The sequence below is a fragment of the Orcinus orca genome, chromosome 7 (assembly GCF_937001465.1).
Source record: "Orcinus orca chromosome 7, mOrcOrc1.1, whole genome shotgun sequence".
Lineage (NCBI taxonomy): Eukaryota > Metazoa > Chordata > Mammalia > Artiodactyla > Delphinidae > Orcinus > Orcinus orca.
This window is the reverse complement of record NC_064565.1, coordinates 113,863,071-113,880,618: the sequence shown is the minus strand read 5'-3', so window position 1 is coordinate 113,880,618 and position 17,548 is coordinate 113,863,071. Positions and strand designations below refer to the sequence as shown.

Genomic DNA, 17,548 nt, shown 5'->3' with positions numbered 1-17,548 from the left:
GCACGTACTCTCCAAGCAGCTCGAGTGGAACTCCAGGTAGAATTTGGTCTGGGATTTGGTCTTCAGTGTGGCGTAGCACCTGAGAAACTCAATCTGCCCTTGGCTGTCGACAGTCCCGGGGCCTGGAACAGGTGAGAACAGAGATTCGGTTCCACAACGTGTCTGGAGATGGAGTGTTTCAAACCAGCCCCCGGACACCGAGCTCCTTCCTAGGGTCCAGGGAAGTTGAGAGTCTAAGTGGAAGGAGAGGTTTCTCCTGAAATCCCACCACCCACACCAAGCAACCCCGATGATGGTAACAGCCTCTCTGACGAATCAAAGCTGGTGCAGAGCAGAGCGGGAAGAGTTCTACGCTCAGCTTTGCCACTAAAGCTGTGTGGCCTTGGGCAGCGCCCTCAATGCCTCAGCCTCCCCATGGGTTCTTGCAAAGAGAGCTTGTGTACTGACTGCTCAGGCGCCTGACACCCAAATCTGTCTCATTTCTTTTTTTTTTTTTTTTTTGCCCATTTTTATTTATTTTTTTACATCTTTATTGGAGTATAATTGCTTTACAATGGTGTGTTAGTTTCTGCTTTATAACAAAGTGAATCAGTTATACATATACGTATGTTCCCATATAATCTGTCTCATTTCTAAGTTCACGTAGTGAGGGATGCCTGTCCCCCTTCCTCGGGCAAAGTTACCCCTGCTGCTTACTCTGAGCTCCTTCTGTTTACCTGTACCCAGGTAACTTGCAGGTATGCTCTTCATTTAGATGATGCTTTTGCAAGTGTCCTTAGGCTGGCTTTGAACAGTGTTCTGTCCCTCCATATAAATTCTGAGCCACCAGAGAGCAGAGACACACATTCCCTTCCTCTATCCCTCCCATCCTTCCTGCTTTCCTTTCTTTTTCTTCTTCCCTTTATTGAAGACAAACTGACAAATATAATTGTGTATACTTAAAGTGTACAACGCGATGACTTGATATACATATACATTCCGAAATGATTATCAAGATCAAGATAACTAACACATCCGTCACCTCATATAATTAACTGTGTGGTAAGAACGCTTAGGATCTACTCAGCAGATTTTAAGTGTACAATGCCGTATCATTACCTATGGTCACACCAAGCTGAATTTTAGATCCCTGGAAATTACTCATATTATAACTGGAAATTTGTACCCTTTGACTTACATCTCCTCCCCGCAACCCCACCAGCTCCTGGCAACCATCATTGTACTCTCTGAATGAAGCTGGCTTTTTTTTTTTTTTTTTAAAAAGATTCCACGTGTAAGTGATACTATATATGTATCTTGTACTTGTTTTTCTGTCTGGCTTATTTCACTTAGGCTTCCTTTCTTTTTTTAACTCCCCAGCACCAAGGCCAGGCTCTGCTTGGGTAGACGTTCAACCAACGCTCAATCCCGGCAATTGGTGTTTGTGAGCATCTGCTGTGTGCCGAGTCCCAGTGGAGGGAGGGCAAGGCTCACTCTGGGGATGTGATGAGGGTCCTCATCAAGGCTGTGATGCATAGGCTGCCCCACCAACGCTGTAGGAACTCAGAGACAGGAGAGATGGGTGGGGATTGGAGAAGAGGTGGAAGGTTCTGGAAAGGCACAGTGACCCGAGCTAGGAAAGAGGCAGGATGGTGGGTCAAGGCTTGTATTGAGAGTGGAGGTCACACTGCTGGGGCCATGGATGTTAGACCCAACAGCCTGTGGGCAAGAGTGTCCCAGAAGACAGGGTTCCAGCCTCACCTACACCCCTCAGGGCACCAAGGACACAGAGGAATACAGGCTTTTCCAACCTGTATTGGGCCCTGCACTCAGCCCTCCTAAATGATGTCTGCTGACCACGGAAGTGGGGGGTGGGCAGAGGAGGTGACAACATGGCTCCCCGGTCACCCAGACCCAGGGCTGGACGTGCCACAGACAACACCCAGACCCCTGCCGGGACAAGGCTGGCCTGGCTACCAGGGCCGAGCTGGATTGCTTGAAAAATTACCTGCAAATCTATAGAGTATTATTAACTCTGACGTTTCCCCAAACTCAGTCACCCGCATCCTATCTTCACAATTTTTACCGCCTACCACGCACATGCACTAAGATTGACTTAACGTTTTCTTTAAATAGACTCGCTTTTAAAACTTAAATAATCGTATTTAAATAAAAAGGTATATCATAAGACTAAATGGAAAACCAGTGTTTCTTGCCTTACACAGAAGAGTCATATTTAAAACATATTAAAATAAATGCCTTACTAATAAATGTTCATCCATGTCCCACCCGGAATTGTCTTTGGTGGCACATGTGCCACAACCTTGGAAAACACTCATTTTCCCAATTTTAAAGACTGTATTAACACTGAAGCTTAAAAAAAGCTGGCATATTTGCCAAAGACAGCAAGAACATGCTCTGGACTGAAATCATGATGTGGTTTGGACGTGAAGGGACCCGATGGATGGACTGTGGACTTGCCTGGAAGGATAAGCCTTTATCTAACACAGACGACTGATTGCTGCAACAAGAAGATGAGCACCCAGGCCTTCTGTCCGCATGGAGAACAGAGGGATGGACACCACCCACCGCTTACCGTTCTTGGAGACAAACTGGGAGGTGACTCCTGCCTCAAATGTGGCAAAAACAGGGCTGTGGTCACTTGTCATGATGTCACTGGTGCTGCCTGCAGGGGAGGGAAGGAATTTCTGAGCAGGGAAGGAGAAACCCTTCTGGTCAAGCCAAGGATGGCAAACGCATGGCAGAAATCAACTTGCACTTATGGAAGCCTCCAGAAGTGTCATGGTTTTGTACCTGTTGCTCCATTGACCTTCCATAACCACGCTTGAAAGTAGTGAAAGAGTGGGACCCTGTCTCCTCCATGGCTAATTGTGGCTGTAGTAGTTTTTCCTAAAGACTTGTGAGTTTTTAAATATATAGATCACTGCGCGTATGAACTGTGGAGCTTTTTCTGGTCTCAGCATTTTGTTGTATTGATGAAGCACTCACAGCCCAGAGTGGGATGGGGATTCAGGGTCACTGAGCCCATCAGTGAGAAGTGGCACCTTCCACTGAAGGTGCCATTTCAGGAAAGAGTAGAAGGTGATAAAGGGCAGACGCTGAGTGCAGACGTTTTTAAGGAGCTTGGTGCTTAGATGAGAAGGGAAGGCAGCAGAGCATGTTTGGAGGGGTTAAGAGAAAGAGCAGAGGTCTAGGAATCCTGAGTCCCATGTGCTTTTGATACGTCATGTGGAAATGTCTGGCTGGGTACTCAGGGCTTGAGATCTATCTTCAGATTTGGAGTCATGATGTTAGGTGGAAGCAGAGGCCTAGAGGACGTTTTGGCCCCGCCGGGAAGACATGAAGGATGACAAAAGATGAGGATGAAACTCCAGGACACACCTAGCATCAGTGGGCAAAGGAGACACGGCACAGGAGACCGAGAAGGCAATAAACATATATAAGTCCTTCCCAATAAAGCCTTTACAAATCGGCAAAGAAAAAATAAACATACCACTCCTCTACCAACCAAAGGATGTGGGCAGAAAATTCACAAGAGAAATATAGATGGCCAATAAACAGGAAAAAATAATTGCTCGCTTGCAAACAACCGTCAAAAGACAACTTAAAACAACAGTGAGATGGATGGAGAAAGAGAATGAGAAGAAGAAAGACAGTGGGATGTTGGGACTGGGGACAGTGGGATGCTGGGACTGGGGACAGTGGGATGCTGGGACTGGGGACAGTGGAGGTGCTGGGACTGGGGACAGTGGGGATGCTGGGACTGGGGACAGTGGAGGTGCTGGGACTGGGGATAGTGGGGTCGCTGGGACTGGGGACAGTGGAAGTGCTAGGACTGGGGACAGTGGGGATGCTGGGACTGGGGACAGTGGAAGTGCTAGGACTGGGGATAGTGGGGTCGCTGGGACTGGGGACAGTGGAGGTGCTGGGAATGGGGACAGTGGGGTTGCTGGGACTGGGGACAGTGGAAGCGCTGGGACTAGGGACAGTGGGGTTGCTGGGACTGGGGACAGTAGAGGTGCTGGACTGGGGACAGTGGGGATGCTGGGACTGGGGACAGTGGGGTCGCTGGGACTGGGGACAGTGGAGGTGCTGGGACTGGGGACAGTGGAGGTGCCGGGACTGGGGACAGTGGGGATGCCGAGACTGGGGACAGTAGGGTTGCTGGGACTGGGGACAGTGGAGGTGCTGGGACTGGGGACAGTGGGGATGCTGGGACTGGGGACAGTGGAAGTGCTGGGACTGGGGACAGTGAAGGTGCTGGGACTGGGGACAGTGGGGATGCTGGGACTGGGGACAGTGGAGGTGCTGGGACTGGGGACAGTGGGGACGCTGGGACTGAGGATAGTGGGGTCGCTGGGACTGGGAACAGTGGAGGTGCTAGGAACGGGGACAGTGGGGTTGCTGGGACTGGGGACAGTGGAAGCGCTGGGACTAGGGACAGTGGGGTCGCTGGGACTGGGGACAGTGGAAGTGCTGGGACTGGGACAGTGGAGGTGCTGGGACTGGGGACAGTGGGGATGCTGGGACTGAGGATAGTGGGGTCGCTGGGACTGGGGACAGTGGAGGTGCTGGGAATGGGGACAGTGGGGTTGCTGGGACTGGGGAGAGTGGAAGCGCTGGGACTAGGGACAGTGGGGTTGCTGGGACTGGGGACAGTAGAGGTGCTGGACTGGGGACAGTGGGGATGCTGGGACTGGGGACAGTGGGGTCGCTGGGACTGGGGACAGTGGAGGTGCTGAGACTGGGCTAGAAAGAGAGCATGAAGCAAAGGGCCCAGGTGAAAAGCTTATCCAGGCAAGGAGGAGGGCATCCTTTCCCCAAGACAGGAGGCAAGGTGTAGGAGGAGCAGCAGTCTAAAGCATGCTTGGCCATTGGCAGGAAGAAATCAGTGAGGATCCGGTGCTGTGTGAAGCGGGAGATGACGGAGGAGCAGGGGTCAGGCTGAGTGAGGGGCTACAAGTTTGTGGTGGCAACAGAAGAGGAGAAGTTAAAGGGTGGACAAGCAGAGTTTTAAAAAATGTTCTTAAAAATACTTTAGATGTTTATTGACCGTGATAGCATTAGCACTACAGTAACTGTGCCTGAAACCTGGGAGGTGGACTCCTACCTAGGTGGCCTCCCTATAACCACGCCCTGTGGGTCCACCCTCCCACAGTGAGTCTGGGCTTGGCCAGGTGACTTCCTTTAACCAACAGGACATTGGTAAATGTGTGGCAAGCAGAGACCTAAAAAGTACTTCCACATCCGGGACTGTCAGCTGGGAATCCCAGTACCAGGAAGCAGCAGCCTGAACTAGCCTGCTGGATGATATGCAAATATTAAGGTAGTTGTTACGCAGCAATAGATAACTGATACATGCTATTGATGTCACCACCATGAGACTCAAGCTCAAAGTTTACCCCCATTTCCTGAGCTCTGGACATTCACCCCCTTTTCTTTCCCAATTTTCTGCCCACTCACAACTTATGAGACCCTCCTCCAGCATTCCATGAAATACTGTTAGCAAAATTCCTTACCTCTTCAAACTTTCCCTTCATGTTTCAAACCTGGCCCTTCCTGGAAGTCACTGCAGCCTCCCAGGTGAGGCCTGGCTTTCCTCCCCCTCGCTAATGCACAGCCCAGACAGGGAGCAGCTGTGTCCTCCTAGCTCCTCAATGCCACTTGCAGACGAGTCTCCCTCCTTCTTTCTAAAAACCTCCATGATAGGGTCGTTTTGAAAACCAGATTTAGGCTCAAAAAGCAGTAATGCCACAAGCCACCACTTTCTCCTGAATTTCTGCACAGGGTGGCTGGAAGGCAGACTCGACTGCAGAATTGGCAGGACTCCTGGAGCTGCAGGACGAGGGACAGAGGCAGCGCTGAGAGAGGACCGGGGTGATGGCCGGTGGCAGGAAGGGTCACAGGCCTGGAGAGTGCGGGTGTGGATGGGGTATGAGGAGGGGACATACAAGTGAGAAGGCTGAGTGCAGAGGGTGGGATGTGGGCCTTTGTAGGTTTTGAAGCAGAACAGTTCCTTGGCTGTGGGAGTGGGTTGCCCTTCCGCGCATCTAAAGGGGAGTGGAGTCCCTCCTGGGCACAGAGCTCAGAGGCCGGGGGACTGAAGGGTGCGTGCCTTAAACTAGCCCAGCGTAGCTGCTGTGGTCCCTTCTGGGCAGCAGAAGGCATGCACAAAAGAAAGGAATGGAAACCAGTTCAACTTTATGGGACCTGAATTGAACGTGGGGATTTGAGGGTCCCCACAGAGGGTGGGAGCCAGGAAGGTGGCCACTGGGCAGCAGCAAAACCTCCAATCTGCGGGGGTGAAACGGGGCTGGATAACTTTTCCGTAATTATTTATTTTAATATTGCATCTTGTGTCTTTGTCATCAATTTACCCCGGTTTATCTTTAAATCTCCCCCAAACACTTGTGTGTAGTCATGATATGCATTCGGCTGAACCATATGAATTTCCAATAGTTAACGATTTCTGATCTATGAAAACACCACTTTTATATGGTTCAAACCTAACAGGCTCTTTTCAAAAAAATAAATCTAGATTTATTTTAAAAAGTGCTCCATAATTCAAATGTTTCCCAAACCAGAAGATATTCATTCTGTTGCAGCCCAAGATGGGACAGGATGCATCACCTTTTTAAGGTCACCTGACTGGGGAATGCAGGGAGTTCTCCCATTTTACAGATGGACAGACTGGAGTCCTTCAGTTTAGGGCAGTCAAACCTCTCAACTTGCCACTCACCGTAGGACTGACACACCACGTGCACCAGAGGGTAAGACTTCCAGAGGACTCGGTCACACCAGGAGGGCAAGTTGTACTTCATCTGCAAGTCAAAGTCAAAGCTTTGTAAAATGCCTGCTACTTTAAAAGATACACCGTAAAAGAAGAGATCGAGGCATTGCATCTGTAATCCTGGATTCATCTGCTGCTGGTTTTTGTAGGATTTCCCCAGAGGTGGCTTTAAACCCTTTCCGCCTGCCTTAAGTCCTGGCTCCACGGCCACGCCCCACACTTTCAGACACCTGGACTCCTGTTTTTTTTTTTTTTTTTTTTTTGCGGTACGCGGGCCTCTCACTGTTGTGGCCTCTCCCGCTGCGGAGCACAGGCTCCGGACGCGCAGGCTCAGCGGCCATGGCTCACGGGCCCAGCCGCTCCGCGGCATGTGGGATCTTCCCGGACCGGGGCACGAACCCGTGTCCCCTGCATTGGCAGGCGGATTCTCAACCACTGCACCACCAGGGAAGCCCTGGACTCCTGTTTTAGAATGAGATCGATTCACCTGGCTGTGCTTCCTTACCCTCCTCACTATTTCAGAATCTCTTGTATTTTTACATTCTCTTACTGTTTTTTTCTGACTCAGATGAACCCCTCTACCTGTACATTCAACCCAGCCACTCACTTTAATAACACACTCCCACTACCCCCCACACCCATTCATCCACCTATATACTTACCATCCATCCACACACTCATTCACACATCCATCCATCCACTTACCTACCCGTCAACTCACACATCCATCCCTCATCTACCCACCCATCCACCCACCCATCCATCCACCCATCCACCCACCCATCCATCCATCCATCCATCCATCCATCCATCCATCCATCCATCCACTTACCCATCCACATATCCATCCACCCCTCCACATACCCATCTAATCTTTCAAACAACATGTACTATGATGAGCCCTCTCCAAGCTACACTGTGAGCAAGTGTCCACTGGGTGTGACAGACGAGGCAAACTGGCAATGATAGCAACCCTCCTTAAGGAATATCATTTTCCACTTAAGTTCTAGCTCTTTCTCCTCTGCCTACAAACATAAAAGTTCTCATCCTAAAAGAGCCTTCAGTTACTTTTCTCTTTTCTTCTTTTTGCCAATTTTCTTTCAGGAATGTTCTGTTTTCACTGCCTCTACTTCTGGACTGCCCATTTGCTCTTTTTTCACTTGAGGTACAACCTACATATAGTAAAGTGTAGTGATCTATACTGTAGGGCTTGAGGCTCTTCTACATTTGTATATGCCCACTTCACCACTACCCAGATCAAGATATAGAAAATGTCCATCATCCCAAAGGGTTCCCTCAGGCCCCTTCCTTGTCAATACTGCCTCCGAGAGGTAAACACTACTGGGGCCAAGGTCTCCATGGATTAACTTTGCCAACTCTTGAACTTATAAATGGACTTAGTCAGTATATATTCTTTTGCACTTGGCTTCTTTCAACCTTATTCACCCTGCTGCTTGTATAAGTTCTTTCATTTTATTGAGTAGTTGTATTCCATTGTATGTATACACCACATCGATCTATTCTAATGTTGACGGAAATAGGGCTGTTCCCAGTTTTTGGACATTATAAACAAAGCTGCTATAAACACCCTTGTATCTGTCGCTGGGTGAACAAATGCACTACTTTCCTTCAGGTATACAACGAAGTAGAATTGCTGAACAGGGTAGGTGCATGTTTAGATTTCATAGATGCTGCCAAACTGTTACTTCTTAACACTGCGGTTCTCAGCATCGGCTGCTCCGGTGAATTACTGGTGGAGCTTCACAAAGACCCAGAAAGCAGGGCCCCACCCCTGGATCTGCTGCATCAGAACCTCTGGGGAGGGGGTCCAGGCACCTGTATTTCTGAAAAGATTCACCAGTGATTCACCTGCACACTCTTGGTAAAGAGCCACCCTTACCCTCCTGCGGTCTGGATTTCACCTCCAAGACTCGATGTCAACTGTCCTTTCAGTGTCCACCCAACCCCTGAACCCAAGTCCAGCTGCTTGTGCAAGGTTCCAGTGACCACACACGTTCTCCTTGACTCACATTCCATGCTGGTGACCCCTGATCCTGGCAAGTCTCTCAGCCCCGGCTTCTGTGATGCTGCGAGCTGCCTGCTGGGTCCTCCCACCACCTACGCACATGGTTCTTCTGTCTCCTTTGTTGTCTCTGCTTCTTCCTCTCCTCTCTCAATGGAGACGACCCGCAAATCTGTCCACAGCTCTTCTATTTTCATCGTCCGTGTACTCCTTGGTGACCTCACCTACTCCCATGATCTGACCATCTTCTCTGTGCACACAACTCCCAAATCTACAACTCAGCCCTGGCATCAGTCTGGTGTTTTCAGCTGCCTTTTGGATGTTTTCTCTGGGATTTTCCAGTCGTGTTATACAGTAAATCTGAAAACAAGCTCTATTTTTCCCCTCCGAGCCAGCCCTGCCTTCTGATTTCACAGTTTCTATCAACGTCAATCAGATCTACCAACATATCCTGCTTTCCTCCTTTTCTTTCATTTTCACGGGCTCCCCCCCCACTTCGGGCCCAGTTATTTCTCAGCTGGAGCCTCCACACTGGCCTCCTCGTTGGTCCCCTGCATCATCCTCATCCTTTACACTGACGCAGACCAGTCTTCTCTGTGTATCACTGTGACACTGCTAGCCCCTCAGCAGAACTTGCAGTGGCTTCCTGAAACAGGTGCCCATCAAACAGGTGAAGACGCTTTGCCTGGCATCAAGGACCGCCCTCTCTGCCACCTCAGGCCCCAGTTTCTTTCTCCTCATATTCAAATCCAACCAGACCATCCCTTCACTGCCTCCAAATGTACCCCCAGGGACTTGCCCTGAGGGTGCCTTTAAACCAGACGAGCCCAGGCACACAGCAGCCAGTGGGCACCTCACAAGGTGTCCTGTCCCGGGTCTCAGCCTTGTCACGGCAGCAGTGCTGAGTTTGCTCTCCTCCTCTCAGTCTGTGTGTTCTTTTTCTCTAACTCCTGCTTTCTTCTGGCATCTCCCCAACTCTTGGCCTTTCTCTCCCACTTCCATCCAGTCTCCCATGTGCCCCTGAGTCCAGGTCATGCCCAGAATGCTCTCTATTTCCCCAGGTCTCTAGTGGTCCCAGGGAAGCTCATCACTGCAGCGCCTCTAACCCCCAGGACCTGGCATGGGGCTGGCTCCCCTGGGTTGGGCCCCAGAAGGGGATGGATGCCAGGATTTCCTGCCTTGGCATCTTCTCTGGCAATTCTTTCTACCTGAAGTGGATCAGGCCCCCTCAGCCCTTGTCTTGTCGAAATCCAAGCACCCTCAGGCACCACAAGTGGCCCCTCTTCAGGAAGCCTCCCCGATCCTTCCCTGCCCTGATGGTCATTTCCCTCTGTGACCTCTCCTCACAGCATTGGGCACTGCATTATATTCTATCTCTGGTTAGTTAGTTGCATATTTATCTTGTCTTGTCTTTCCTACTACAAACTCTCTGAGGGCAGACATCTGACTCATCTTTGATCTCCCACGACCTAGGACAGCGCCCAGCCCATCATAAGTCATCGATAAATATCTGTTGAACAAGAATGAAGGGATGCTTTATTGCAGTTTCCGCAAACACTGTTTAGTGGAACACAAGTGGGCTCATAAGATATTAATTGATATTTCATGACCAATTGAGTTTGGCACACGAATTTTCCCATAGAGAACCACATGCTCATAAACCTGTAAAGGCTCTGATAAGTCCTGCAGCAGAGAAGCTTGTGTAATGATGATTGACTTGGCAGATTAGCAAATATATTTGAGTACAGGACTTAAAAAAGAGACAAAATATACAAACAGCTCATACAGCCTAATATCAAAAAAGCAAACAACCAAATCAAAAAATGAGCAGAAGACCTGAACGGGCATCTCTCCAAAGAAGACATACAGATGGCCAACAGGTACATGAAAAGATGCTCAATATCACTAATTATTAGAGAAATGCAAATCAAAACTGCAATGAGGTATCTCCTCACACTGGTAGGAATGGCCATCATCAAAAAGTCTACAAATAAATGCTGGAGAGGGTGTGGAGAAAAAGGAACCCTCCTACACTGTTGCTGGGAATGTAAACTGATACAGCCACTATGGAGAACAGTAATGGAGGTTCCTTAAAGAACTAAAAGGAGAGTTGCCATATCATCATGCAATCCCACTCCTGGGCAAATATCCGGAGAAAACTCTAATTCAAAAAGATACATGCATCCCAATGTTCCTAGCAGCACTATTTACAATAGCCAGGACATGGAAGCAACCTAAATGTCCATCAGCAGATGAATGGATAAAGAAGATGTGGCACACACACACACACACACACGCGCGCGCGCGCACACACGTACACACATGGACAGAAGCGTCATGAGGCAACTGCTTGCAGTGTGCGTGTCTGGTTGCCCAGCCTCTCCTTAGGGGAGGGTTTTGCTCTGTGACACGATCAACATATGATTTCTAGTTTTCTTTCTTTTTTTGTTACCTAGTGGATGAGGGTGCTCTTCACTTCCCATTCACCTTTATGGGCATGGACAAAAGAGGGGAGAGGTGTGCCAGGGGGGTGGAGACGGAGGGCAGGGAAGAGGACTCACCCCTGTGGCTTTCTGCTTAGTGTAGGCGTATTTGTCCCGAGTCAGTCTTTCAAAACGGTAAGTGGGAGCGAATGTGATTTCTTCCTCCTCTGCGACCAAACAAAACCACGGTTTCAGTTTTGATTTCCCATGTTTCACGTCTGGCCAAGTTTCCCTCTTCTCCAGGCATAATCCTTCCCCCGGTGAGGATACTTGGGAAAGGGGAGACAATGCTGGAGGGAGAGGGTCCGCGAGAGAAGGATGGCGGTTCTCACCGAAGTGCAAGAAAACCTTCTGCTCCTTTCTCTCCATGAGCAGCTGGTCATGGGCCAGGAGGTCTGCGTACTGCTGCTGCTTGATCTTCTGGATGATGGCTTCTGCCTCCTGGAGCAAAGACACGGCCAAGCCACTGGTGAGACAACCCTTTCACCCACGTGGTAAGAGGCACGTCGCCACCTTCCTGCCTGGCGCGCCAGGACCCGAGTCCCCGAAGCTGCACGAGGCCCTGGTCCCAGGGACGCTGGGCTGGTGCTTATTTACACTCCATCGTTTTATACGGACAACCCTGCAATCGTAGTGAAATATCAACTCAGTAACATAAGCTCCTGGCTATTCTAACTTTACAGAGGGATACTATTTTTGTGTACCGACTTCTAGCATCATTTTTATAAGGCTTCCCTAGATGGGTAGGTATGTCTCCCTGGCTGTCTGTTCTGTCTGTGAGACAGCCTGTTGTAAAGCCATGAAAGGATCTGAAACCCCAGCCCCCGAAGCTATGGGCACTGGGCCTCCGTGATCCGGGCTCGGACTCCGAGAGTCGGCGTGATATCGGTGGGGTGTGCCGTCCTTGGAATCCAGCTGTCCTCTCTCCTGAGACTTACGTTGCCTACGCTTTGGCGAATGCACCTGGCTGACCTCCTGGGGAGTGAATGGGCGGACGGCCCCTTAAACTGTGAAGGGTCAGGATTTGTGCGGCCTCTGTCCACCCCTCTCCCCTCTGCCTGCTCAGTCAGGAGGGAGAGAAGGAAAGTTCCCAAGGAGCACTCTGTGAGGGAGGGAGTGGCCGGGGAGGGGGAGGGGGTCACAGACGGGCCCTAAAAGCCGCTGTGGCAGCGACAGGCCGAGGAGGCCGAGGGATGTGGGAGGGCTGGGAAAACATCTGGGAGGGGAGTTCAATCCCAACTGGCAGAGGCCTGTAACCGACCCAAGCCATTTTCTCAGGCCGCTTGTGCTCCAGGAGCCTCTCTCCCCTATAAAATCAGGTCCATTTCTGCCGTCCCCTCTCCCCTCACAGACAGCAGTGCCAAAGTATTCCTGGTACACAAGGGGCAGACGGTTCTCCTCCCATGCCTGGCCTCTGCCCCATCTTTCAGGAGCAACTGAGTCTCGCTCCAGGCGTGTCCAGGGGCCATGCCTGCCCACTCCCTTTGCAGGGAATCTTTTGCCCTCCCTGAGTGAGCAAGGCCATCTGTGCCATGTGGCCCCTCTGACTGCTGCTCATTGGATGGGCATCCAACTTCAGGAATGCCTTCCTCAGGCTGCCCGGTGACCCATGATTTGGGGAGAAAATGGAGCTGGTCTCTGCATTCAGCCTTTCCTGGGGATCTGGGACTGGCAAGTCGAGGGGCCACTGCTGGTTAGCCTGAGGACCAGAGCGTCAGACAGGTGGTGAGGTGGGGTGGCCAGGACAGTTATGTGGCAGGTAGGCGTGAGCAGAGGCCAGCCGTAAAGAAAGGCAGCGGCTCCGTAATGGGACCAGTGTCGAGTCCCGGAGGAGTAGCTGCCTTGGCCCAGCTCGGTTGTGTGTCTCCCTGACCCTCTGCCCTGAGCTAATGCAAGGAGCCTCTGTCCTGCGCATCCCCAGCCCCAGGAGGACGGCCCCTCACCCAGGTGGGCAGCTCCACGCGGTAGTTGAGATCCCCGAGCCAGAAGAGGTGGGTGAAGCGGTGAGTGATGTTAAAGGAGCTCAGCTTCTTGTCTCCCAGAGCCAGAAACCGGAGAATGTTCATATAGTTTTGGTTTCGCCTAATTAAACAAGAAAGCAGCCAGCTTAGCACGGGGGCATCGGTTCCCTGCTGCCCGTGCCAGGAAGTCAGAGGGGACACGTCGGGGAGTGAGACTGAAATCTCCAGCCCTGTGGCAGCAAACCACGCTTATGCAGCCCCTGGGCTGAACTGGGAACGCAGGGCGGGGCCCTGGGAGCATCCGCTCCGCAGGGACTCGGAATCATCAGTCTTCTAGATGGCCGTCTGCATGGCTGGGCCACCAACAGGCAAAATGCCCATCTGTAAGGGCGCCCCGGATGAGGTTTTCCCTTGAGAAACGGAGTGTCGTTTAGGTGTCTGCTGGGTTAGCGACACGAGGAAACGTCTGTTCCGTCCTTTAGGCAAGATTCAGCCACACGTGGACGTAGCTGTACTTGCCTTTGATGAGAACACGGGAAAAGCCCTTAGAGGCCGACCGGACAGGGTCCCAGCCGAGGGCTGAGCCGTCCTTATGGTGTTTAGGGTTTGAGGTCTGTCTGGGCAAATAACCCCAACCCCTGCTCCTGGGGCATGAGCTCCATTACCTGAGTTTCTTTTCGCTTCCGGAAGTCAGGTGGCTGTTGACAAACCCCAAGGAGGTTCCATTGAACATGAACGATACCCCCACGGCTCCCTTGTTCCCTAAAGGGAGGGGGAGGGAGAAGTCAGAGCATCAAACAGGGAAAGTTGCCAAGTGGGGGGAAATCAAGGTGAAGCAACGTCATTGGTCAGGAGGGAGAGAGCCGCTGCGGGAAAGTGGAGGCCAAGGAAGAGAGCAGAACAGCTTCAACTGGGGTGGGAGATGGGACAGGTGGTAGGGACTGGGGGGCGAGATTCCTCCAGGACAACAGGAAAATGGGATGAGCAGCCAGCAACCTTGGGGTTCTCGGCAGGGCTGAGGGAGGAGGCTACTGGTGTTAACTCATCCTGGCATCTCCCTCTAAGTGTGGGGGGGGGTGGGGTGTTAGTTTCTCCACATGCCCAAGCAGGACCATTAAAAGGAACCAGAAACCTTGAGAAGGAGATTCAGAAGGAGGAGACCAGGGCTGGGGGGCAGCGGGTGGTGACCAGCTAACTCCAGCTTCCTGGAGAGACCAAAACCCACACTGAGACCAGTGGTCCTCAGAGTATGTTCCCCAGAACAGCATCAGCACCACCTGGGAACTTGCTGGGAGCACACGTCTCAGGCCCCGCCCTGGACCTGCTGAATCAGAGCTTCAGAAGTGGGAGCCAGTAATCCATGTCTAGCAAGTCCTCTCTAGGACAGGGGTTAGGCAGACACTGACCCACCACCAGCTGAGAATGGTTTTTATGTTTTTAAACATTTGGGGAAAAAATCAAAAGAAGAATATTTTGTGACACATTAAAATTGTATGAAATTCAAATTTCAGCGTCTATAACTAACGTCTTATTGGAACACAGTTATGCCCCTAGACAGAATCCAGTAATTATGACACAGACTGCATGACCTGCAAAGTTTGAAATATTTACTCTCTGGCCTTTTGGAGGAAAAGTCTGCCAACCCTGCTCTAGGTGGTTCTGACACATGCCTAAGTCTGGGAACCTGCTCCACCCATCACGGCATCTGTGAGCCGTACGTACTGAGCAGTTGAGATGTACAGGTCCAGACTGAGATGTAAACGTGTAAAAGACACATCGGAATTGTAAGCCTCGGTAAGGAAGACAGACTGTAAAATATATCATAAATTTTTATATTGAATACCTATTGAAATGGTAATATTTTGAACGTATGAGGCTTGATAAGATATATTATTAAAATCGACTTCCCTTGTTTCCTTTTCCTGTTTTGAATTTGGTACTCAAAATTTAAAACCACCCAGGTGGCTGACATTCTGTCTGGGCTGGGTAGCAAAAGGGCCCTGGAGATCACCCGGCTCTGCCCCTTGGGACTCAGGGGAGCCACAGCCCAGCCAGTGGCCCAGCCAGGCCAGGCCTCCTGCCCCCCCCCACTCCGCCGACCCCCACCCTGCCCTGCTCCCCTCGCCCCCAGGAGGCCCCTCCTCTCAGCTTTCTCCCCACCCTGCGGTGCCGCCTGGGTTTAAATCCCTGCCCACCACTTCCTTGTCACAGGGCCTCGGACAGGTTAGGGAACATCACTGTAACCTCCAGAGCCCTGTCTGCGAATGGGGCTAATGACAGTCCCTGCCCACACAGGGCGCCTGTATTAAGTAATAGCCGGAAAGCATGTAGCACACGGCCTTGCACAGGGTACAAGGTCTTAGCTCTCCAGGAGGTCTTAGATCTTCCGCCGGTCAGCCAGCACTCACTGAGCTCCTGCCCTGTGCTGACCATGGCTGGGAGCCATTCTGGGGGAGGTAAGGAGGGAGACCAGCCCCAGGAGACGGGGGAGGGGAGGCGGGGGGGCATTGGTACAGGGGAACTCCTCCACCTCCAAGCTGCCCTCCGACTGCCCAGGACTCCTGCCTCCTTCTCTGGCCTTGTCCCATCACCCACTAGAGCTGAGCCCAGGGACCACGGGGCCTTGGCTTCGCTGCTCCCCCTGCGTGGAACACCCCTCCCACGAGGACCCTTCCTCTGCCCTCGGACTTGGGTCCCAAGGCCCCCCTGTCAGAGGCCCCTGGACGCCGTCTCAGGTAGTACTTGGATCTGCTCTAGTCCCCGCCACACGCGCTTTGCCGCCGCTCCCTCCCGCAAGCGTCCCGCCGCCCGTCTGTCCGTGGGAGCAGGCCGCCGCGTGCGGTGGTCAGGAGCCCAGGCCCAGCGCCGTGCCGGGGGGCTGGGGGCACACTCGGCTCCGTCCCGGGAACCAGGGCTGGGGCAGCGGCCGGGGGGAGGCCGGCCTTGTGTCGGGCGGTCGGAGCGCGGTGCAGGCTGGGGAAGGGCTGGTGGGAGGGGGCGGGCAGCCCAGGCAGCCGAGGATCGAGGACTAGAGGAGGTTCCTGGGCAGCAGAGGGCATGTGCTTCAGAGCAGGGCCGCTGCCACAGGAAGGAAGGGGGGCGGGTGGGCGTGGACGCGGGCAGCTTGCGGTCTGTCAGCAGAAAGGCTGAGAGGGCTTTTCACGTTCAACTGCAGCAGTTATGCTATTTCCTCTTACCTCTGGGGCTCTGTCCTGTCCTTGACACCAGCCACCAGAAACCACTGGCCTCACCCTCAGCTCCACCCACGGCCCCTGGGTGGGTGCACCTGCCCTCACGCACTCACCGTCACACACTGACTGACAGACTGACACACACAGACCGACAGACTCACACACGCACACACTGACAGACTCACACAGACTGACAGACTCACACACAGTGACAGACTCACACACACACAGACTCACACACACACACACACAGACAGATTCACACAGACTGACAGACACACACACACACATACACACACACACACATACTCTCTCTCACACACACACACACACACTCACACTCACAGGCATGCAGCCCTCTGCTGTTTTCAGTTCTCTGAAGCACTGCGACTGGTCCCCACAGGCTCAGCTGATACCAGTGTCTCCACCTCCAACCTGAGTCTGTCTAGATCTAGACCAGGGATCATAACCTACAGTCTGTGGCCAAACTGAACCTATGACTTGCTTGTAAACACAGTTTTCTAGAACACGGCTGCGCTCACTCATGTTCCTGCTGTCTGTGGCTACTCTCTTGTGTCAGCAGCAGGGCTGAGGAGTTGCACATGGACTGAAGAGCCTAAAATACTTACTACCTGGCCCTTCACAGCATGTCTGTCAACCCCTGTCCTCGGTCCGTGACACTCGAGGTAAGGTCCGTGCGCTCGCAGTGCTGACACCACCTGGGAGCTCGTTGGAAACACAGAATGTCGGGCTCCTCCTGAGATGTACTGAGTCAGAACCCACATTCTGCCAGAGCCCCAGAAGCACTGGTGTAGACCCCGAGCACGTTTAGGCCAGGAGGACCGCCCATCCCAGGTGGGATGGACACGCGAGCGTCGGCTGGAGCGAGCTTACGTGGAACGCGGCCCCCCGCTCACCCCCCCCCCACCCCGCTCACCCAGCGTGTTGGCGATGCCCGTCTTCACGTTGTTGGTGCAGACATGGCTAATCCTGTTCTCGTGCTCCGGCTTGGCCAGCACCGCTATGCGGATGTTCCAGAGGGTGTGGATGGCGACCTGGCGGGGAGGACAAGGCTGTGACCCTGGGCCAGGACACAGTGC

At 52.3% G+C, this 17,548-nt stretch overlaps 1 protein-coding gene across 1 annotated transcript in view; it reads right to left on the bottom strand.

Moving 5' to 3' along the window:
* INPP5D (inositol polyphosphate-5-phosphatase D) overlaps nucleotides 1-17,548 on the bottom strand; it is a 131,171-nt gene that overhangs the window by 16,592 nt on the left and 97,031 nt on the right. The window contains exons 13-20 of the mRNA XM_004262575.3: nucleotides 17,386-17,503; nucleotides 13,923-14,019; nucleotides 13,240-13,378; nucleotides 11,629-11,737; nucleotides 11,375-11,463; nucleotides 6,740-6,821; nucleotides 2,576-2,665; nucleotides 9-122 (exon numbers count right to left, since the gene is read on the bottom strand). Of these exons, the coding sequence (XP_004262623.1) occupies nucleotides 9-122; nucleotides 2,576-2,665; nucleotides 6,740-6,821; nucleotides 11,375-11,463; nucleotides 11,629-11,737; nucleotides 13,240-13,378; nucleotides 13,923-14,019; nucleotides 17,386-17,503 (838 nt within the window). The remainder of the gene's footprint in view (nucleotides 1-8; nucleotides 123-2,575; nucleotides 2,666-6,739; nucleotides 6,822-11,374; nucleotides 11,464-11,628; nucleotides 11,738-13,239; nucleotides 13,379-13,922; nucleotides 14,020-17,385; nucleotides 17,504-17,548) is intronic.